This window comes from Vipera berus (genome assembly GCF_964194415.1).
Source record: "Vipera berus genome assembly, chromosome: 3".
Classification (NCBI taxonomy): Eukaryota; Metazoa; Chordata; class Lepidosauria; order Squamata; family Viperidae; genus Vipera; species Vipera berus.
The window spans coordinates 207,378,352-207,401,637 of record NC_138204.1 but is presented as its reverse complement, the minus strand read 5'-3'; the positions used below and the strand labels follow the sequence as shown (position 1 = coordinate 207,401,637).

The 23,286-nt window shown below is 49.4% G+C and overlaps 1 protein-coding gene and 1 long non-coding RNA gene across 2 annotated transcripts in view; one reads left to right on the top strand and one right to left on the bottom strand.

Moving 5' to 3' along the window:
* Positions 1 to 23,286, top strand: part of KCNQ3 (potassium voltage-gated channel subfamily Q member 3) — a gene marked incomplete at its 5' end in the record, with an annotated part of 188,981 nt that overhangs the window by 148,293 nt on the left and 17,402 nt on the right. Inside the window, 7 exons of the mRNA XM_081323309.1 lie at positions 2,880 to 2,970; positions 7,222 to 7,348; positions 9,667 to 9,839; positions 11,054 to 11,206; positions 12,609 to 12,719; positions 13,916 to 14,011; positions 20,670 to 20,764. Of these exons, the coding sequence (XP_081179435.1) occupies positions 2,880 to 2,970; positions 7,222 to 7,348; positions 9,667 to 9,839; positions 11,054 to 11,206; positions 12,609 to 12,719; positions 13,916 to 14,011; positions 20,670 to 20,764 (846 nt within the window). The remainder of the gene's footprint in view (positions 1 to 2,879; positions 2,971 to 7,221; positions 7,349 to 9,666; positions 9,840 to 11,053; positions 11,207 to 12,608; positions 12,720 to 13,915; positions 14,012 to 20,669; positions 20,765 to 23,286) is intronic.
* The window catches only part of LOC308665371, a 90,881-nt gene that overhangs the window by 63,929 nt on the left and 3,666 nt on the right, over positions 1 to 23,286 (bottom strand). The window lies entirely within an intron of this gene.

The following is a 23,286-nucleotide window of genomic DNA, read 5'->3' as shown; positions in this document are numbered from 1 at the left end:
CCTGCCTGAGCTGCTTGATGTCCTCTCTGGGTTGGTGATTGAGTTCCCGAAACTTATAGTTTTGGGGGACTTCAATCTACCATCGCTGGGAGGATCATCTGAGTTGGCTCGGGAGTTCATGGCTTCCATGACGGCCATGGACCTGACGCAAGTAATTTTGGGACCGACTCATGAGGGAGGTCACACCATTGACTTAGTTTTCTTATCTGGACGGTGGTTAGATGATCTTGGTGGGGGCTCTCCAATTATTTTGCCCCTGTCATGGACCGATCATCATCTCCTGCGGCTGGTCTTCCGTTTTGCCACCCCCCGCCGTGGGTGCATGGAACCAATTAAATGGTACCGCCCCAGACGCTTAATGGATCCCCAGAGGTTCCAGGCGGCGCTGGGGTCCCCACCTTCCTCCCTTGCTCACAGCTCGGCAGATGCCTTAGTGGAAGCCTGGGAAAGGACGGCCACTGAGGCTCTTGACCGAGTTGTACCCCTGCGGCCCCTGACCCGGTGCAGATCCCGTCGAGCTCCATGGTTCTCTGCGGAGCTCCGGGAGATGAAGCGTCGGAGACGGGGCCTAGAGAGCGGTTGGAGATCCAGCCGATCCGTATCTGACCGATTGCGACTAAGAGCCCACATTAGGTCTTATCTCGCTGCGATAAGGGCGGCGAGGTCTAACCACTTCGCCACCCTTATCGCGTCCGCAGATAATCGCCCGGCCGCCCTGTTCAGGGTGACTCGCTCCCTCCTAAATCAGGAGGTGAGGGAGGATCCCTTGCAGGGTCGTGCCGAGGAGTTTAACCAGCATCTGTCGGACAAAATCGCTCGGATTCGGACCGGTCTGGACTCTGACTGGGCAGAGTCTGGCGATCAGGACACGGGCGGTCTTGTCGATACCATCTGGGATGATTTTGATTCTGTGACTCCGGAGGAAGTGGACAGGATCATGGGGAGGCTGAGCACCACCACATGTTTATTAGACCCGTGCCCTTCCTGGCTGGTATATGCAGCCCGGGAGAGGACACGCAGCTGGTTCCAGGCAGTTATATCGGCTTCTCTGAGTGAGGGTAGCTTCCCCGCCGTCTTGAAAGAGGCGGTGGTGAGGCCTCTCCTCAAGAAGCCTGCCTTGGACCCAGCTGTATTGAACAACTTTCGTCCTGTCTCCAACCTTCGCTTTCTTGCGAAGGTTGTTGAGAGTGTGGTGGCGCATCAGCTCCCTCTGGTCCTGGATGAAGCGGATTATCTAGACCCGTACCAATCGGGTTTCAGGCCCGGGCACAGCACGGAGACGGCATTGGTCGCGCTGGTGAATGATCTCTGGAGGGCTCGGGACAGGGGATATTCCTCTGTTCTAGTCCTATTAGACCTCTCGGCGGCTTTCGATACCATCGACCATGGTATCTTGCTGCGGCGTCTCAGGGGACTGGGAGTGGGAGGCACAGTTTCACAGTGGTTCTCCTCCTATCTCCAGGGACGTTCGCAGTCGGTGTTGGCAGGAGGGCAGAGGTCGACCGCGAGGTCTCTCGTTTGTGGAGTTCCTCAGGGGTCGGTCCTCTCGCCTCTCCTGTTCAACATCTACATGAAACCGCTGGGTGAGATCATTCGTGGTTTTGGAGTTGGGTATCATCAATATGCTGATGATACCCAACTTTTCCTTTCGACCCCAAACCACCCCAGTGATGCCCTCAACGTGATGTCCCGTTGCCTGGAGGCGGTTTGGGTCTGGATGGGGAGGAACAGACTTCAACTCAACCCCGACAAGACTGAGTGGCTTTGCATATCTTCATCCCGGGTTCATTCGGACATTCCACCTTTGGCTATGGGGGGTGAACTATTACCCCCCGTAGATAGGGCTCGCAACTTGGGAGTCCTCCTAGATTCACGGCTCACCTTGGAAGACCATATAGGAGCTGTGACTAGGGGGGCTTTCGCCCAGGTTCGCCTGGTGCGCCAGTTGCGGCCCTATCTTAGCCGGGATGATTTATGCACAGTCACTCATGCGCTCGTGGCCTCTCGTCTGGACTACTGCAACGCTCTTTACATGGGGCTGCCCTTGAGGACCACCCGGAAGCTCCAACTGGTACAGAATGCAGCCGCGAGAGTTGTGTTGGGAGTCTCCCGATACTCCCACGTTACACCTTTGCTCCGTGAGCTGCATTGGTTGCCAGTTGCCTTCCGGGTGAGATTCAAGGTACTGGTAATGGTGTTCAAAGCCCTCCATGGCATGGGGCCGGAGTACCTTAGGGAACATCTGCTGCCGGCATCAAGCTCCCTGCGCCCTGTGCGTTCCCACAGAGAGGGCCTCCTCAGGGTGCCACCGATCAGAGAATGTCGATTGGTGGCCCCCAGGGGGAGATCCTTCTCTGTGGGCGCTCCGGAGCTGTGGAATCAGTTACCGGTAGAGCTCCGGATGGCGCCCGATCTTCGCTCCTTTCGTCGCGATCTCAAGACATTTTTGTTTGTACAAGCCGGCCTAGCCTGATGGGGATTGGTGGGGTTTTTTATTTTTTGTATTCTTAATTTGATTTTTGGGGTTTTATAATTGTATATTAATTGTTTTAACTTGGGCAATCATTTAATCTCTTTTTAATGTTTGTATTTTGTATTTTACTTTTGCCCTGTGAACCGCCCTGAGTGCTCAGGGAGAAGGGCGGTATAGAAATATTATTAAATTAAATTAAATTAAATTAAATTAACGACTGTCTTGCTTAGCAGCAGAAATTTTACACTCAATTGTGGTTGAAAGTCAAGGACGACCTGTATTTTGGGGGGACACGATGATAAAAGCTCTCTCTTTCTCTCTCCTTCTGCCTCAACCCTTTTTAGAGAATTGCTGACAAGAAAGAACACCTGACAATATTTCGTTTCCCTCTTCTTTCTCCCTCCAGATTTCTGATAGTGCTGGGATGCTTGATTTTAGCAGTGCTGACCACTTTCGGAGAATACGAAAAAGCTTCTGGATATTGGCTGTTGCTTTTGGTAAGCATAGGTGGGCTTATACCGGTTTCTTACCGCCGCCCGGCTTGTTCCGCGGCCTCATGGCCGCGGCATTGTGCAGGAGGCGGCAAACGGCCGGTTTCGGCATGGCGCGGCTGTTTGCCACTTCGCATATTGCACCTAATGCTTCTGCAATGCGGCTCGGGCGAAAGCGGGCGTGGAACAAGTGGGGGCAGGTAAGGAAAGAAATCCTCGTTCCCCCCCCCAGAAATTGCCTTTCTTTCCTTACCTGACTTCCAGCCCTGTGCCGTTGCTCCTTTGCAATCCGCCACCGCCGCTGTTTGCAAGGAAACGAAGATTTTTTGGGGGGAAAGAAAAAAGGTCAATCAATCAATTCCAACTTCTCGTGAAAGATCACAAAGCTGGAATTGATTGATTGACCTTTTTTCCCCAAAAAACCTTTCGTTCCCTTGCACGCGGCAGCGGCGGCGGATTGAGAAGGAGAAACGGCACGGAGCTGGGGGTCAGGTAAGGAAAGAAAGGCAATTTCTGGGGGAAACAGATTTCCTTCCTTACCTGCCCCACTTGTTCGAAGGCCGCTTTCCGCTCAGCCACGTTGCTCTTGCCAGTGGCCCGACCGCCCACTTCAGCGTCCTCCCTCCCCGAGCGTCCGGCGCTCCACCTGCCACTTTGGTCAGCCTGCCAGCCCCCACCTCAACACCCTGCTCAGCACAGCCACCCCGGGGCTGCAGGCCTGGCACGGGAAGGGCACGTGCCCCACCCTCCCCCCACCATGCAGGGTAAGGTTGCCGTGCCCTCCCCCGTCCAGGTGCCCTCACCTCCCCCAAGAGTTGTTTTTTTTTTACTAACCTGCCTTTCAGCTGCATTCTGTTTCGCCGTTTGCTTCTCAGCCTTTGCCGCGTGTTTGTGGGACTATGGGTAAAAAAAAAAGTTCCATCAGACTTTCTAACTTCTTGAGATCTCGTGAGAAGTTAGAATGTCTGATGGAACTTTTTTTTTTTTTACCGATAGTCCCACAAACACACGGTGAAGGCTGAGAAGCGAATGGAGAAATGGAATGCAGCTGAAAGGCAGGTTAGTAAAAAAAAAATGTTTGGGGAGGCGCAGACGGGTGCAGCAACCTTACCCTGCGCGGGTATTGATGCAGGTTGCTCATGGACGGGACCGAAGGCTTAGGGCTGGGGCGACAGACCTTTCCAACTCTGTTATTCTGGTAAAACTCAAAGCCAGTCAATCTTGCCAAGGCTTAATTGGAAGATTTTATAATCTAGTGTAGGCGGCAAAGAGCAATTTGAAATGGCTAGCTAGAGGATAAAACAATGCAAATGTTTCTGCTGCAGGAATGCATTGATTAAGCACTGTTTTAATGGATCATTCTTTTCCAAGACGTTCCAAGCCCTAGAGGGTATTGAGTGCCGTAGATGATAAAGAACCATGCGTAAAACCTTTGCGTGAATGGGCAAATTTGCACGAGCGAGCAGCCTCTAAAATTGGCCATGTAGCTTTGCCAAAAGAAGCATCCCCATCTAACGGACATTGGCTGTGTCACCAAGACCCCGTGGACAGCCTCCTCTATTAATGAAATTGGGGGTTAATTGGACATTTTAAGAAGAAAAGAGCTGGCGGGGGCCACTCTGTAACTGCCAAAGGTCCACTCTTCACTCCCCTAGCCTCTCCAGTCAATAAGATCGAACGGTCACCTCTGTTCATGCCCTTGGAGAGCTATTGCATTAGAACAGACAGCCCTGGACTTAGCAGTGTTTCTTGAAGTAAGGAACATCCTTGCTTTCCTGCAGAAGTGGGCAAAATATATCAAAATCTAAACGTCCTGACTCTGAAAGACTTGTTCCAATCTTGTTGGAAATGCTCCGTTATTGGAACCAGCACCCCAACCTTACTGGAAATGCTGTGAGGTCAGAATCAGTCAATTCAACCTTACAGGAATTTTTCCTGGAAGGATTCCATTGTTGGAATGGGCTATCCCAGCTTTAACGCCTTGAAATGGGCTCTTTTGAGACTGGACCACTTCTGCTGGGGTCTGTGACTCTTCCCGTGACTTTCTCAAACCTTGGAATAGAACATATAAGGGCCGGAATCTTTCAACCTTTTCCATAATTTTAGTTTCCAAAGCAAAATAGATTTATTTTATTCATGGTAGGCTTGTGGGCTCCAGCAAAGTCTGGGAACAAGTGATCTTAACATAAGTCTCTGCAGAAGGGGGCAAGAAGAGGCAAGGGGTCCAAAACCACATCACTACGCCTTAAGTACTAGCATGTGATGTTACTAAGCACATGCGAAAAGGTAGCGCTTGCGTCCTGACATCATGAGTCACATCTTGCAAAGAAACCTAAGCCTAGAGCAGTGATCTGGGATGGATAATGGATGGGTCCATGATACAATTATTCCTTATATCTTATATTTGGTCACCATGATGTAAAAAAGATGTTGAGACTCTAGAAAGAGTACAGAGAAGAGCAACAGAGATGATTAGGGGACTGGAGACTAAAACATAGAAGGAACGGTTGCTGGAATTGGCTATGTCTAGTTTAATGAAGAGAAGGACGAGGGGTGACATGATAGCAGTCTTCCAATATCTCAGGGGCTGCCCCAAATAAGAGGGAGTCAAGCCATTCTCCAAAGCACCCGAAGGCAGGACAAGATGCAACAGATGGAAGCTAATCAAGGAGAGAAGCAACCTAGAACTGAGGAGAAACTTCCTGACAGTTAGAACAATTTACCAGTAGAACAACCTGCCTCCAGAAGCTGTGAATGCTCCAGCACTTGAAGTTTTTAAGAAAAGGCTGGACAGCCATTTGGCTGAAATGGTATAGGGTTTCCTGCCTGAGCAGGGGGTTGGACTAGATGACCTCCAGTCCCTTCCAACTTTATTATTATTATTATTATTATTATTATTATTATTATTATTATTATTATTATTATTATTATTATTATTATTATTATTATTATTATTATTATTATTATTATTATTATTATTATTATTATTATTATTGCCGTGTTGGGAATCCTCAACATAGTTGAATTTGCTTTGAAAAGGTCTTCCCCCAATTTGGGATCTTTTAGAGCAGGGGTTCCCAACCCCCCCGGGCCACTGGTTGCTGGCCTGCCATTAAGCAGGTGGCACAAGTGAGCATAGCCCTATCCATGCATATGCAAGAACCAGGCAGTAGGCAAAACCAAAGCCTTCCACAGAATCAGTTCCTGGCGCCCAAAATGGGGGTGGGGGCACGGTTCTAGAGCCAGTTTGGTGTAGTGGTGAAGATGCTGGCTTAGGAGTCAAGTAATTATGAGTTCTAGTGTCACCTTAGGCATGAAAGCCATCTGGGTGACTTGGGCCAATCACTAAGAGACTTTGAGATCTAGTCCAGCCTTAGCAATGAAAGCCAGCTGGCTGATTTTGGGCCGATCACTAGGAGAGGGCGAGTTCTAGTCCCACCTTAGGCTTGAAAGGCAGCTGGCTGACTTTGGGCCAATCACCAGGAGACTGTAAGTTCTAGTCCCACCTTAGGCATGAAAGGCAGCTGGCTGGCTATGGGCCAATCACCTGGAGAGCGTAGGTTCTAGTCCCACCATGGCATGTAAGCCAGCTGGCTGACTTTGGGCCAATCACCAGGAGAGTGTGAGTTCTAGTCCCACCTTGGGCATGAAAGGCAGCTGGCTGACTTTGGGCCAATCACCAGGAGACTGTGAGTTCTAGTCCCACCTTAGGCATGAAAGGCAGCTGGCTGACTTTGGACCAATCACCAGGAGACTGTGAGTTCTAGTCCCACCTTAGGCATGAAGGCCAGCTGGCTGACTTTGGACCAATCACCAGGAGAGTGTGAGTTCTAGTCCCACCTTAGGCATGAAAGGCAGCTGGCTGACTTTGGACCAATCACCAGGAGAGTGTGAGTTCTAGTCCCACCTTAGGCATGAAAGCCAGCTGGCTGACTTTGGGCCAGTCACTCTCTCTCAGCCCAACCCACCTCACAGGGTTGTTGTGAGGACAGTAGGAAGAGGAAGGAATAGTAGATCTGTTCATGGCCTTCTAATATGTACATATAAGCAAACTTTTCTGTGGAGCTACCGCCCCCACCAACTCTAGGCAGTGGCTTGGATGGACCCATTTGTGAAACATTCCGCTTTCAGCAAGATTCTCTTTATCCAAATAATTTATTTTGAGCACCTAGAGTTGTTTTATCGAGCGATAGACTCCTCTCAAAATTTTGTTATTGCAGGGTTTCTTCCCCCCCCCCTCCATGTTCTTTCTGATAGGAAACCTTCGCCATTTTCATCTTCGGAGCAGAATTTGCCTTAAGGATCTGGGCAGCTGGCTGCTGCTGTCGCTACAAGGGATGGCGTGGGAGACTGAAATTCGCCAGAAAGCCTCTCTGTATGTTGGGTAAGCCTGTGACGCTTTAGATGTCCCTGCTTCTTTTCCGAACAGGAGTGGAAAATAAATCAGCCGCAGCTTTCTTCTTGCTCAGGAACACCAAAATAGACTCTAATGCGGTAATGAACCTCCGCCATCCATCACTCTTAACTAGAAAAGTTAGCACAAAGTACATTTGAGGTAGAAAACCATGTGAAAACAATGTATTTTAAAGGCCGTTATATAAATAGAAGCATTCAGTTGTGGCTTGGATGCTTGATGGCCATGTTGCCACTAGATGGCACTCAAGGACGGCCCAAGTTGAATTATAATTTATATCTATCTATCTATCTATCTATCTATCTATCTATCTATCTATCTATCTATCTATCTATCTATCTATATCTCCCAGGTCTAATGAGATAAGTGTTTATTTCTTCAGTGTGATTTGTATACTAACTTTTCTCCAACTGAAGATGACATGTACATAGCATTGTATATCACAACAAGAACCCTGTTTGGTGGTGTGGAAAGACAAAACTACCCAAGGTGATGATAAACACCTGTTCCTCCCTTCTCGGCCCTCCCCCATCATCAGGACAACCCATTTGCCAATCAAACAGCAGCTGCCAATCAAGCTCCCACATTGGGCAGGCAGATTAGGGGGAGAATAGAAGACAGAGAATCAACAGAGCCCAAAGTCCAGGAATAAAACTAAACAATGGACAGAATAAACACCACCACAGCCACACGGAGAAGAAGAAAAATGGAAAAAAAGATCATAGCAGGAAAAACTGAGTCACGAGAGGCATTCCTTTCTCCCTTCAGCTAGAGCCATTCTTTGGAACAGGAGAGTCCAGAAGGCCAGCCAAAAATATACAAGCAAAAAGGTGGGGGGAAAAAATGGGGCAGAACAAAAACAGAACAGAAAGCTTAAAAAAAAAATCAAAGAGAGTTCGAACTCTGTAAAAAAAAAAGCAGCATAGTTCTACACAATAGGAATATGTGGAGTTTGCAACCAAAGAAATGTAGGGGTTCTGCAATGAACAAACGCATTAGAAGTAAAGGCGTTGAAATTGGATGATAAAGAATGTAGTTATAGGAAAAGGAGTGGCATGACCTGGGGGCGGAGTTAAAAGAGGGATCAGCCTAGAATCCCTAGGTAGGCACAAGTGAATTAAGTCCAACCCCCCCTTGAATTGTATTGACCCATATCTAACTCCAATAGGTGCTAAACATGAGTTGAGAAGGTTCCTGTGCATATACTTGAGTAGCAATACACCAGTTTCACTGACCCCTCCACAGGTGGACCTGGCCTTTCGTGACCAACCCTGGCATAGGTAAACAATAGAAAAATAAATAGTTCAGTTATAACTTTAGTAGAAAGATATGTAATTTCTGAAACAGTTCAAGGCATTTATAATGTACAATTCTCATGCTTTTGTCGTAGCGGGTGGTGGGTGAGGAGCTTTCCTTGTTTAGTAAAATAAATATTTCCCCCAGTCATTGAAGGGAGATAACAACAAAGCCGCCCAATGAGGTTCCAGAGCTGTGTTTGGACTCAATTTTAAACACCCCTGCCCTTCCTTTGAAGTCTAGCAGCTTAATAATCACACCAGCTCTGATCTTAGGGGAAAAAAATGGGATTCCCACTTGAAATCCAATGATATTTGGTTGTTCCAGGTGCTAGCGGTGTGCCGCAGCTGCCAAAAAGGTCAACGCCGTCTTGGGCTTCCTTCGCTCCAATTTGCCATGTGAAAAGCGAAGCCACTTCGGTTCACATTTGTGATATGATTCGTCGGGTTGAGCTGAATCGCTTCCCGTCAGAGTTCAGTTTGGACTGTCGAATTGATTCTGCAAAAGCGTACAAAATCCTGTTCGGCCACCCAGTTTAGGCTGTCACTGACTTTTTGCTAATCTCCTCTGCCGTTAAATGGACAGCCATAATAAGTCGATATTGATGAAGTCTTGAAGATGTGTAGTTGATATTATCGTCATCCTAAAATGACTTATGCACATAAAGCTGCAAACAAGGAAACTAAATGAACCTGAAACCTATTTTATTTTTAAGTTTCCCGAAGATGTGTAGAAAGCCTATTTGTCATTGTTCCCTGTGGATACCATCTCGATCTGGGGTCTTCCAACCTGGCCCTTTTATGACTTGTGGACTTCAACTCCCAGAATTCCTCAGCCAGCGTGCCTGGTTGAGGAATTCTGGGAGTTGAAGTCCACAAGTCACGAAAGGGCTGAGTTAGAAGACCCCTGATCTAGATTTTCTAGCCCCACAAATGAGTCCTGGATCTTCATCTTTTCTTTGGTCAAGATTTGTTTTCGATCTCTCTCCCCAGATATCTTTGTACTGATTGCCTCTGTCCCAGTGGTCGCTGTTGGCAACCAAGGCAATGTCCTAGCTACATCTCTGAGGAGTCTCCGCTTCCTCCAGATCCTGAGGATGCTGCGTATGGACCGCAGAGGTGGCACCTGGAAGCTTCTGGGATCAGCTATTTGTGCACACAGCAAAGTACGAAGGGAAATGATAGAAGAGGATATTTGCAGCTCAGGGTTGAAATGAGGGGTCCTTGGTGCTCTCTGAGCTTGCTTGTTTTCTTTCATTACCCTCCTAATAAAGGATTAGGAATTAACATTTGTATTAGTGAATGAACGATAAGCTCAGACAACACGCTTGTTAAATAAATACTATTGAATTGTATGAAAAAAGGTTAATAAAAAACTTTACAAAAAAAGAGATAATCTCTAGTCATGCAAAAGAGAATGAGAAGCATCAACAACTGTGTAGATGAGAAGACTTGTGAGGATGCCCTGCGCACAGTCACTCATGCGCTCGTGACCTCCCGATTGGACTACTCCAACGCTCTCTACATGGGGCTGTCCTTGAGGACCACTCGGAGGCTTCAGCTGGTGCAGAATGCAGCCGCGTGGGTTGTGATGGGGGTTTCCCTATACTCCCATGTAACACCTCTACTCCGCGAGCTGCATTGGCTTCCGGTTGCCCTCCGGGTGAGATTCAAGGTGCTGGTGATGACCTATAAAGCCCTAAATGGCTTGGGTCCGGGATATTTGAGGGAACACCTGCTAGCTCCCTTCGTCCAATGCGCTCCCACAGGGAGGGTCTTCTCAGGGTACCGCCGGTAAAAGATTGCCGGCGGATAACACCCAGGGGGAGGCCTTCTCTGTGGGCGCGCCTGCCCTTTGGAACCAGCTGCCCGTAGAGCTCAGGACTGCCCCTGACCTTCGCTCATTCCGCCGGGACCTGAAGACTTGGCTCTTTGAGCTTTCTGGCCTGGACTGAGAGTATTAATTGGGGTTTTAATTGGAGTTTAATAGGGGTTTTATATTTATTCAAGGTCTAAATGTAATTATTTTAACTGTTCTTAATTTTTGTAATTGTTGTATTGTTATTTTAAAAAACCTTGTGAACCGCCCTGAGTCCTATGGGAGAAGGGCGGTATATAAGTCTAATAAAGATAAAGATAAAGGAGAGGAGACTTTCTCAGGTTCTTGCCCAAAGCAACTCAAACTCTTGGGACAACCCTTACTGGTCAGGGTGAATTAATTAGTTTGAATGTTTCGTTGCTTATCCAAGCAGCTTCTTCAATCTGACTCTACCTGGATGGCCGAGAATCGTCATCAACTTAATTTAATTAGCTTAAATTTGGACTCTCCTGGTCTGGTTGAGTGTTTTCCTTTCGCTTATGGCCTTCTGTTCCCTCTTAGGAGCTCATCACTGCCTGGTACATCGGGTTCTTGACCCTTATTCTCTCCTCATTCCTGGTTTATCTGGTGGAGAAGGACGTGCTGGAGAAAGATGAGGACGGGAAAGAGACGAAAGAGTTTGGGACCTATGCTGACGCTCTCTGGTGGGGACTGGTCAGTATCAACAATGATCATGCTGATTGGAGGTTTTGTTTCGGATCTTTCCTCTGAATAGGGCAGAATCCTTCTACACTGGGGATTTGCATTTCTCATTTAGTTGTTGGATGTTGCTTGTGTGGGCTGTGCTCATGCCACATTGCTGAACCAGGTCAGTTAGTTCTTGTTGTACAGTCTTCTAGGCGTGGGTAATGTTGGTGCTGATGATTGTGGGTCTGTGGGTTTATGATTGGACTGACAGTGGACACCCAGATAGTCAGTGATCTGGGTGGTATTAGTTATAGGTAGAGGAAGGGGAGGAAGGAAGGAGTAGGGGGTGGATGGGAGGGAGGGAGGAAGGGATGGAGAGAGGGAGGGGTAGGAGAAGGAAGGAATGAAGGGGCAGAGAGAGATAGGGGAAGGAAGGAGTAGGGGATGCATGCATGCATGCATGGGCAAGAGGGAGGAAAGGAGAGAGGGGTGGGAGAAGAAGGAAGAAGAAAGAAGGAAGGAAGGAAGGAGTAGGGGATGGATGGGAGGGAGGAAGGGATGGAGAGAGGGAGGGGTAGGAGAAGGAAGGAAGGAGTAGGGGATGGATGGGAGGGAGGGCGGAAGGGATGGAGAGAGGGGTAGGAGAAAGAAGGAAAGGAAGGAAGGAAGCAGTAGGGTATGGGAGGGAGGGAGGAAGGGATGGAGAGGGAGGGGTAGGAGAAGGAAGGAAGGAAGGAAGGAAGGAAGGGGCAGAGAGAGAGGGGAAGGAAGGAGTAGGGTATGGATGCATGCATGCATGCATGCATGGGCAAGAGGGAGGAAAGGAGAGAGGGGTGGAAGAAGAAGGAAGAAGAAGGAAGGAAGGAGGGAAAGAAGGAAGGAGTAGGGGATGGATGGATGGGAGGGAGGAAGGGATGGAGAGAGGGGTAGGAGAAAGAAGGAAAGGAAGGGAGGGAGGAAGGAAGGAGTAGGGGATGGATGGGAGGGAGGCGTAGGAGAAGGAAGGAAGGAAGGAAGGAAGGGGCAGAGAGAGATAGGGGAAGGAAGGGGCAGAGAGAGAGAGAGCTAGGGAAAGGGGGTGGATGGATGGATGGTTGCATGGGCAAGAGGGAGGAAAGGAGGGAGGGGTGGGAGAAGAAGAAAAGGAAGGAAAGAAAGAAGGAAGGAAGGAAGGAAGGAGAAAATTTTACCGTCTTGTGTGAAAACAAACTTGCCAAATGACTTTTCTGCCCCGCACTCCAACAGACTCAAAATCTTACAGAGAATAATCAATGTCCAGGGCGTAGTTCCTCGTCCTCAGGCTTACCAGTCAGGAGAAAAGAGGCAGTGTCTGGGTGTGGAAAGGGGCCTCTGGAAATGCCAAGGAGTCATTCGTCGTGCCCGTTTGCTTTGTCTTTCTTACAGACTCTCCCAAACATTCTCCCCACAGATTACGCTGGCAACCATCGGCTACGGTGACAAGACACCGAAAACGTGGGAAGGGCGCCTGATTGCAGCGGCGTTTTCCCTTATCGGAGTTTCGTTTTTTGCCCTTCCAGCTGTAAGTTTCATCGACGACCTCGGGAGATCAGGGTGCCATTCCCGAAATCTTGCTTGCAATTTCTCAAGAGGTTCATCCTCTGAAAATAAAAGGGCATCCGTTTCTGTAATGGAAAGATGCCTTTAATGAACCACGGGTTTGGACTCATAGCCACCACGTTCGCATAATGACTACTGCAAAAAAAAAACCACATATATTTTTTTACCTGTTCTACCACCATTATACTATGCAAGCTCCATTACAGTCATAATGTAAGTACGGCCTGTTTATCCTTACACAGGACATGGGTAAACAAGCAGAAGGAACTAGAAATCCTAAAACAGGGGACCTGTTAACGTATCGCCCAAACGTAGTGAGCGGGAGACATGTTTGGAATATCGAACTCAAGGTCTATGGAGATTCTCAGTCATCCAGGCCATTGTTGTTGCAAAGTCGTGTCCGACCCATCGCGACCCCATGGACAACGTTCCTCCAGGCCTTCCTGTCCTCTACCATCTTCTGGAGTCCCTTTAAGCTCACACCTACTGTTTCAGTGAATCCATCCAGCCACCTCATTCTCTGTCGTCCCCTTCTTCTCTTGCCCTCAACCTTTCCCAGCATTAGGCTTTTCTCCAGTGAGTCCGTCCTTCTCATTAGGTGGCCAAAGTATTTGAGTTTCAACTCCAGGATCTGATCCAGGCCATAGTTATGCCAAAGATGATTCTTCACGAGGCAACTGGACTGTCTTGTTTTTCTTTGAAGAATTTTTCGCTTCTCATCCAAGAGCTGACGAAGCTTCTTGGATGAGAAGTGAAACGACTTCAAAGAAAAACAAGGAAGTCCAGTTGCCTCGTGAAAAAGCATCTTTGGGATTGAATTCCAAGGGATACTTGTTAGTCCTAAGAAAAGGGAAGGCAGAACAGAGTGAAGAAATTGACATTCTTGACTGTGGAAGCACCAACAACAGCAGATGGTGATACAAGTGTCCCACATGGCTTGTATTATTCTCACTATAGTTTTTACGAGCATTCCTAGTGTCAAATCTCACGTTTCTCCAGACTTCATTGGACCATATTCAGCTTCTGCTGTCCTGAAAAATTAGAAGAAGCTAGATTCTTACTCTTTGTTATGTGGTCACCTGGAGGAAGAGATTTTTGCATCCTACACTTTCCATGAAGAAATATTTCAAGCGTTGATTTGTTCATCTTGCCTTACAGGGCATTTTGGGTTCAGGACTGGCCCTAAAAGTCCAGGAACAACATCGCCAAAAGCACTTTGAAAAAAGAAGGAAACCAGCAGCTGAACTCATACAGGTTGGCATGTCCTCTTTTCCATAACATGTGGTGGGAAGCGTGCATAACACCCGTGCCTCTGAAAGCCATAATGTGGAACAGGGTTCTCCAAACTTGGCAAGTTAACTTGTGGACTTCAACTCCTAGGATTCTTCAGCTGGCTTAAAGTTTTAAAGTTGCCAAATTTGGAGACCCCTGGTATAGGAGAAGAGCAGGCAGAGCCTGGTGGGTGGAGTCACGCGAGTCATCAGCCTAGAGTCTTAGTTCTTCAAACAATCGAAGTCCAACCCTCTTGAATTTTGTTAACTCTTTATCCAGTGCCAATTTAGTGCTGAACGTCAGTTGGCTAGCTTCTTGTATATAGGCACGAACAATAAATCATCTTACCTGGAAATCTGTGTTGTCCTGATTTTTCATGCCTGACATTAATCTTAGTAAGTTGGCACTAGAATTCCGCACAGCAGAATGCAAGAGGGGTTGCACTTAGACCGTCAGTGGGAATGTAATGACTTTAGGCTGATGACTCGCTTGACTCCACCTCTCAGGCTCTGTTCGCCTCCTTCCTATAGGGCAGCGGTCTCCAAACTTTCCTGTCTTGTGGTCTGGTGGCGGAGGGGAGCTGGTGCAGGGGGGATAGGGGATGGTTCTGTGTGTGCCTGCTGCTTGTGCAAACAGAGCTGTACACACTCTCGCGCTTGCCCGCAGCTTGTGTGTCCCGGTTCCAAATGGGCCGTGGCCTGGGGGTTGGGGACCCCTGCTCTAGGGGCTCACTGATCTCCGATCTCTTTGCTGAAAAATCTCAGGAGCAGCCGTATGGATTTCAGACCCTCTTTTCATGGGTTGCTGCACACTGCAAACTTGATGCTCCTCGGTCATTCTAGAGGTTTTTTTTTTTTCCCTCCCCCAAGTTTGGAGAAAGGTGAAAAAGGGAAGAAATCCGTTTCTTTTTTTTGTGTGTGTGGAAGTAGGAAGAACTGCGCTGGGAACAGAATGTATCTTAGCTCCTTTTGGTGGCCCCTGAAAGCCAAATTCTACAACAGGTCAGTGTAAGCCACCTTCAGAGAGGGATCTACCTGTTGATAGTCCTTGAGCTCCAAGTTCAGGAGAAGACGCTTGGGACTGAACAGACAATAATACCCTGATGCATCATATATCTGCCCTACTTTTCACCAATGTGCCCTGAAGTCTCACTGTTCTGAACCAGCCCTCTTCTCGCAACCCCTAATTAAAAGAAGAGTCTGGAAAGCGTCCAAGGCTAAAAGGCTTCTGCCAAGATTTAATTACGCAGTTAACAAAAACACAAGAGCTTGTCTTCTCAAGCGGAAAAGTTGCTTTCAGCAACCAGCCCCTCCCCAAACACTTCTTTTATAGAGAGCTCAGGGCGTGGTCTCCCTGTGCCTCCTCCCGAGGAGTCCCATAGTCTTTCTTTGTTTGTCCCTGCTCGTCTGCCTCCTGCGTCGGGCGTCCTTGAACAGGGCCAGCTGTGGGTCATCATCCTCCGCACTCTCGGGCTCACACAGCTGAGAAGAGGTCCCCGGCTGAGGACTCTGCAAAGCCTCCAAATCATCATCAGCCGGTTCGTTTCCCTCCTCCCCCACATCTGAGTCCTCCGATACATCGGAGCCGGCTGTCGGACCCACAGGCTGGCCCTGAGTCACAACACTATCCCGCACCGCAGGGCCCTTCCCCCGGGTCTGCCGATCCGGATGCGGTCGGGATGGGAACTGTTCGTGAAAAGCAGTCACCAACGCAGGGGCATGAACGGCGGTCGCGTCTTCCCATGTGAAGTCCTCCGGCCCGTACCCTTTCCACTCGATCAGGTACTGGAAGCGACCTTTCAGCCAGCGGGAATCCCTGATGCTGGCGACCTCGTACTCGGGGGTGCTGCCTCCATCACGAGTTCCTGATGGTGGAGGTTCCGCCTGGCGAAGTGGACAGGCCGGTCGTTCGGGGACCAGCAAGGACCGATGGAAGACGGGGTGCACGCGCAGGGAACGTGGCAGAGTTAAACGATAGGCGACCGGGTTGATGACGGCCTCGACTGGGAACGGTCCAAGGTAACGGTGGTCCAGCTTCCTCGCCGGCCGAGTGGATGGCAGGTTCCTGGTGGACAGCCAGACCCGATCCCCCACCGATAGTGGAGGCGTATCCCTTCTCGACCGATCGGCGAACCTCTTGTAGTCGGCCTTGGCCTTCTCCAGCTGCCGTCGCACCAACCGATGGATTGCCTGTAACTCCGCCATGAATTCGTTCGCTGCCGGCTCCGGTGAGTCCACGGGAGAAAGGGGGAAAAACCGGGGGTGATAACCCACGTTGGCCAAGAACGGTGTCATCTGCGTGGAGGTGTGCTGCGAGTTGTTAAAGGCAAACTCAGCTATGGCCAAGTAGTCCACCCAATTGTCCTGCTGCAGGTTAACGTAGCAGCGCAGATACTGCTCTAAAATGCCGATGACCTTCTCGGTACCCCCGTCGGTCTGAGGATGATGCGCGGATGAGAGGCAAACCTTAATGTCCAACGCCCGCATCAACTCCTGCCAGAAGCGGGCTGTAAACTGGGCCCCCCTATCGGAGACGACTCTATCGGGAAGGCCGTGCAGCCGGAACACCTGTTGGATGAACATGCGACTAGTGGCGCGAGCTGACGGTAAGCCGCGACAGGGGATGAAGTGCGCCATCTTGGTCAACATGTCCACCACCACAAACACTGTCGTGAAGCCGGAGGATGGGGGTAGATCCGTCAGAAAGTCCATGGACACAGCCCCCCAGGGTCTCTTGGGCGTTGGCAAAGGCTGCAGTAAACCAGGCGGGGCCCCTGTCGCTGACTTGGCCTGCCTGCATGGGACGCAGGAGGTGACATAAGACTGGACATCGTGTCGGACTCGGGGCCACCAGAAGGTACGGGAGACCAGGTTCAGAGTCTTGAACAGGCCAAAATGCCCCGCAGCCGGGTTATCATGACATTGGCTGAGGACGAGTCCCCTGAGTGGCCCTCCTGGAACATAGAGCCGGTCACGATAATACAGGAGTCCATCCGTGACCGACCAAGGCGAATCTGGCCCCACCTCTTCCTTCCGCTGAGCCACCCACGCCTCCTGCTGCTGCGCCTCCCGGATCCGAGCCCGTATATCCACCGGCTCCCGCACCGCAGCAAAAGACTCGACGGGGATCACTGTCCTGGGCGGAAGCTTGTCTTCCACTCGGGTGTACTCGGGCTTCCTGGACAGAGCATCCGCTCTCTGGTTGTGCCCGCTTGGTATGTACCGCACCCGGAAGTCAAACCTCGCAAAGAAGAGGGACCACCGGATCTGGCGTTGGTTCAAATTCCGAGCGGTCTGCAGGCTTTCCAGATTCTTGTGGTCCGTCCGGACCTCGATCTGATGCCGCGCCCCCTCCAAATGATGCCTCCAAGCCTCGAACGCTGCCTTGATGGCCAGCAGCTCCTTCTCCCAGATGGTATAGTTGCGCTCCGAGGGGTTCAATTTCCGAGAGTGATACGCGCAAGGGAAATGGGTACCGTTGGGCGTCGCTGCCTGGAGTAACACGGCCCCAATGGCAATGTCGGAGGCGTCCGCCTCCACGACAAACGGCCGTTGCGGGTCAGGATGCTTCAAGATGGGCTCCTTCATGAAGGCGTCCTTCAAAGCTTGGAACGCCTGTTGTTCGGGGGCGTTCCACTGGAACCGAGTCTTCTTCTGCAGGAGCCGGGTGAGGGGGGCTGTCAAGGCAGCAAAGCCAGGGATGAATGTCCGATAGTAGTTGGCAAATCCAAGAAGTCGCTGAACATCCTTCACGCGACGCGGGGGTTGCCAACTCTGCAACGACTCAACTTTACTTGGATCCATGGCGATGCCCTCAGGAGAAATGCGGTGGCCCAAGAAATCAATGGTCACCTGGTAGAACTGGCACTTCTCCAACTTGGCAAACAGCCGATGTTTCCGGAGGCGCTGCAGGACCTGACGGAGATGCTGATGATGCACTTCACGCGACGGGGAGTAAATCAGGATGTCGTCCAGGTAAATCACTACAAACTGGTCCAACAGATCCCGAAAGATGTCGTTCATAAAATGCTGAAACACAGCGGGGGCGTTGGTCAGGCCAAACGGCATCACCGTGTACTCGAAATGTCCATAGCGAGTACCAAACGCTGTCTTCCACTCATCACCCGGCCGAACCCTGACGAGGTTGTAAGCTCCACGCAGGTCCAGTTTCGTGAAGATCTTAGCCTCCCGGAGTCGGTCCAAGAGCTCAGGGATGAGGGGCAGCGGGTAGCGGTTACGCACCGTGATAGCGTTGAGTTTCCGGTAGTCACAGCAAAGCCGTAACTCGCCCGACTTCTTTTTGACGAAGAGCACGGGCGCAGACACTGGCGAGGACGAGGGCCGGATGAATCCACGAGCCAAGTTCTTTGTCAGGAAGTCCCGCAATGCAGCCAACTCGGGCTCCGACATGGAGTACAAACGCCCCACTGGGAGAGGCGCATCAGGGACTAGGTCAATGGAGCAGTCGTAGGGCCTGTGCGGGGGTAATTGGTCCGCCTCTGACTCGCTGAACACGTCAGCAAAGTCGGACAGTACGGGAGGCAAGGAAACCCCTGAGGAACCCTCCACCTGGCCGGCACAGATATGGCGGGTGTGGTCCACGCACTGCAAACTTGGGAAGGTGACCAAGTTCTGAGACCAATAGATCTGTGGATCATGCGCCCGGAGCCACGCCAGTCCCAAGACCACGGGGAAGTGCAGATCCGAAGTGACGTAAAACTGAATGGCCTCCACATGGGTACTGATGGCCATACACACGGGTTGCGTGGCGGCCGTGATAGGCCCGGACAGGAGCACTCGACCATCGATGGTCTCCACAAGCATGGGCGGATCCACCGGACACTGGGGAACAGCCCATTTGGCCACAAAGGCCGAATCCATAAAGTTAGTGGTAGCCCCAGAGTCAATTAAGGCATGGACCGGAATCCCCTCTGGCTTGCCAGGAAGGATCAGTCGTGCCTCCAAAATCAAATGCCGTGGAGGTTCACAGGCACCGTCGGAACGGCGTCGCTCGGCGTGGTCGTTGTGGGTCGCCCGATCTTTCACACCGTCTAGATCGGGCTCGGGCCGTTTCCCGATAGCAAAGCAGGGGACTTTCTCGGGGCAGGCTTGGTCACTGACGCCCGCTGACGCTTCTTCGGGCAAGAAGCAGCCAAATGTCCAGGGTCCCCACAGTAAAAACACAACCCCTCCGATCGTCGTCTGTCCATTTCCGTCACCGATAGACGGGACCTGGCGGCACCCAGCTCCATTGGCTCCTCCCTCTGGACTGGGGGCTCACGCACAACAGGGGCGGCAGGGGTCTGTGGGGTGGCACGGCGACTCTTACGCTGCTGCAGCCGGGCATCGATCCGCAGACAAAGATGGATCAGCCCATTCAGGTCTGAGGGAATGTCCACGCGGGCCAGCTCATCCAACATCTCCTCTGACAAGCCATCCTGAAAGGCATCCACGAGCGCAGCCTCATTCCAGGCGGAATCCTGGCTAAGCAGCCGGAAATCGCTGATATAGGCCTGTAGGGGGCGCAGACCCTGCCTCAAAGCTTTCAGACGTCGGGTGGCGGTCTGCGCCTTAATCGGGTCCTCGTACATGAGGCGCATATGGTCACAAAACCCCCCAAAGTTATCCAACAAAGGGCTAGGCTGTGCCAACAGAGGCGTGCCCCAACGAGCTGCATCTCCCGACAGAAGGCTCAACACGAATCCCACCTTATCTCGGTCAGTGGGGAAATCAGCTGCTCTCACGCTGATATAAAGCTGGCATTGTCCCAGGAAGGCAGGAAACAGTTCTGGTTTACCAGCAAATTTATCCGGCATAGCTATCTGACATTTCCTCCTGGGTGGGGGGGCAGCATGTACCTGAGCCTGCAGTTGTGCCACCTGAGTGGCCAGCAAGGTGAGTTGCTGGTTGAGCTGGGCATTCTCGGCAAGAAGCTGCTCCATCGTAGTATTAAGGGGTGGGTGGCTGAAAGCAAACTGTTCTGAACCAGCCCTCTTCTCGCAACCCCTAATTAAAAGAAGAGTCTGGAAAGCGTCCAAGGCTAAAAGGCTTCTGCCAAGATTTAATTACGCAGTTAACAAAAACACAAGAGCTTGTCTTCTCAAGCGGAAAAGTTGCTTTCAGCAACCAGCCCCTCCCCAAACACTTCTTTTATAGAGAGCTCAGGGCGTGGTCTCCCTGTGCCTCCTCCCGAGGAGTCCCATAGTCTTTCTTTGTTTGTCCCTGCTCGTCTGCCTCCTGCGTCGGGCGTCCTTGAACAGGGCCAGCTGTGGGTCATCATCCTCCGCACTCTCGGGCTCACACAGCTGAGAAGAGGTCCCCGGCTGAGGACTCTGCAAAGCCTCCAAATCATCATCAGCCGGTTCGTTTCCCTCCTCCCCCACATCTGAGTCCTCCGATACATCGGAGCCGGCTGTCGGACCCACAGGCTGGCCCTGAGTCACAACACTCACTTGGCTTTGCTGGATGGGAAAAGGGTGATTGTAACAGCCTTCAGTGCCAGATGAAGCATCAGTAACAAACCAGATTTTGTCTCTTGCATTGCTGAGTATTTAGTTGATTAATACTCAGTCCTTAGATAATCTGTAATCCATAAGCACTTGTTTATTAGACATAGCCATTGCTTCTTTTGCCCTTCCTAGGCTGCCTGGAGGTACTACGCTACTAATCCCAATAGGATAGATCTTGTTGCCACGTGGAGGTTTTACGAGTCTGTTGTATCCTTTCCATATTTCAAGTAAGTTCCGTGCATTCCTTCGGGTCAGTGTCTCAACTTGGCTTATTTGAAGGGTCATCTAAGCCAAAGCTGGAGTGGAGGGCTTTGTAATGGGGAGAAGCTTTGTAATGGGGAGGGGGGAAACGTGTTGTTAATCCCTTGCAGACTCTTCCTTCAATGCCTTCTTGCTACTTGAGGCTTATGGGAGTTCAGGTTTAGCATGTCTAAAGGACCTCAGTTGGGAAAATATTTTACATTTTAACAGTGGATTACAAAAAAGGACGTTCAGACTTTGGGAAAAAGTGCAAAGAAGAGCAACTAAGATGATTAAAAGCCTGGAGATTAAAACATAGGAAGAACGGCTGCAGGATTTGGGAATGGCCAGTCTAGAGAAAAGGACCAGGGGGGACGTGATAGCAGTATTCCAGTGTTTGTGGGGCTGCCACAAGGAGGAGGGGGTTAGTTTATTTTCCAACACATCAGAGGGCAGGAGAAGAAACAATGGATAGAAACTAACCAAGGAGAGAAGCAACCTGGAATTAAGGAGAAGCTTCCTAACAGTGAGGACAATTAACCAGTGGAATAGCTTGCCTTCAGACGTTGTGGGAGCTTCATCACTCGAGGTTTTTAAGAAAACACTGGACAGCCACTTGTCTGAAATGATGTAGGGACTCCTGCTTGAGCAGGGGGCTGGACTAGAAGACCTCCAAGGTCCCTTCCAGCTCTATTCTATTCTGATTCTGATTGATTGGATGGGCTCTTTGTATGAGGATCCTTATGTAGTCAAAACACCATGGTGGCTGGATTGTGGATTTATATGGTTAAAGAAACATAAACACAACTTTGGCATGAAACTTTCTAAGCAGGGATCTCCAAAGAAATCAGTGAATAACAACAACAACAACAACAATAGAAGAAGAAGAAGAAGAAGAAGAAGAAGAAGAAGAAGAAGAAGAAGAAGAAGAAGAAGAAGAAGAAGAAGAAGAAGAAGAAGAAGAAGAAGAAGTTGGAAGGGACCTTGGAGGTCATCTAGTCCAACCCCCTGCTCGGGCAGGAAACCCTATACCATTTCAGGCAAATGGCTGTCCAGTCTCCTCTTAAAAACTTCCAGTGTTGGAGCATTCACCAGTTCTGGAGGCAGGTTGTTCCACTGATTAATTGTTCTAACTGTCAGGAAGTTTCTCCTTAGTTCTAGGTTGCTTCTCTCCTTGACTAGTTTCCATCCGTTGCTTCTTGTCCTGCTTTGAAGTGCTTTGGAGAATAGCTTGACTCATAGATAGATGGATGGATGGATGGATGGATGGATAGATAGATAGATAGATAGATAGATAGATAGAGATAGATAGATAGATAGATAGATAGATAGATAGATAGATAGATAGATAGATAGATAGATAGATAGATAGATAGATAGATAGATAACCTTTATTGTCATTTTTTACTGTGGGCACAATGGCACACATCAAAAATGAAATTTAGTTGTCCGCTCTCAAAGTGAACATATACTTGACACATCTAAGCATACTATATATAACATATGTATAGACCCACTCCCCTACATATACATAACATATACATATTAAATGCTGTCCAACTTGAATATATAACAAGGAGGAAGCTTGAGAATTCACAAGGTTAGTTCTGTGTGGAATGAAACAACTCCATGGAGATTCTCAGTCATCCAGGTCATGGCTGTCCCAAAGGTGCTTTTTTTCAAAAGGCAACTGGACTTCCTTTGTTTATGCTTGAAGACCTTTTGCTTCTCATCCAAGAAGTGGACTGAAGAAGCCTCTTGAATAAGAAGTGAAACACCTTCAAGCAAAAGCAAAGGAAGTCCAGTTGCCTTTTGAAAAAGCATCTTTGGCTTTTTTTTTTAATCCCATTTATATCCCGTCCTTCTCCGAAGACTCAGGGCGGCTTACAATTTTTAAGCACAAACCAATGTGCTTAGCAATAGCCTTCATTCTATGTATAGGCCTGCTTATTAGGGCTTTCCCCCCCCCCCAAGCAGCATTATTACAAAGTCAGTTTATTGCCCCCAACAATCTGGGTCCTCATTTTACCTACCTCGGAAGGATGGAAGGCTGAGTCAACCTTGAGCCTGGTGGGACTCGAACCTGCACTAATTGCAGGCAGCTGGTGTTACTTAAGGAGGCATTAGCCCACTGCTCCACCAAGGCTCTTTTAAAAAGAAATGATACGTTTTCATCAAATAGAGGACAACAATAAAAATATATCAGTAGATATACTGAATATCCCTTGTGCACAGACAAGATAGCAGATGTGATGACTGTGGAAAGTCATTCTTCCTATCCCTACAGTTTTATGTCTTCATTGAGTTGTTACAAAGTTCAAACAGTCACACGGTGACAATGCACACAGTCATAAATTGCTTGATGGAGGGTGAGGTATCAATGTGACATAGAATAGAATAGAATAGAATAGAATAGAATAGAATAGAATAGAATAGAATAGAATAGAATAGAATAGAATAGAATAGAATAGAATAGAATAGAATAGAATAGAATATTGCATTGCCCTGT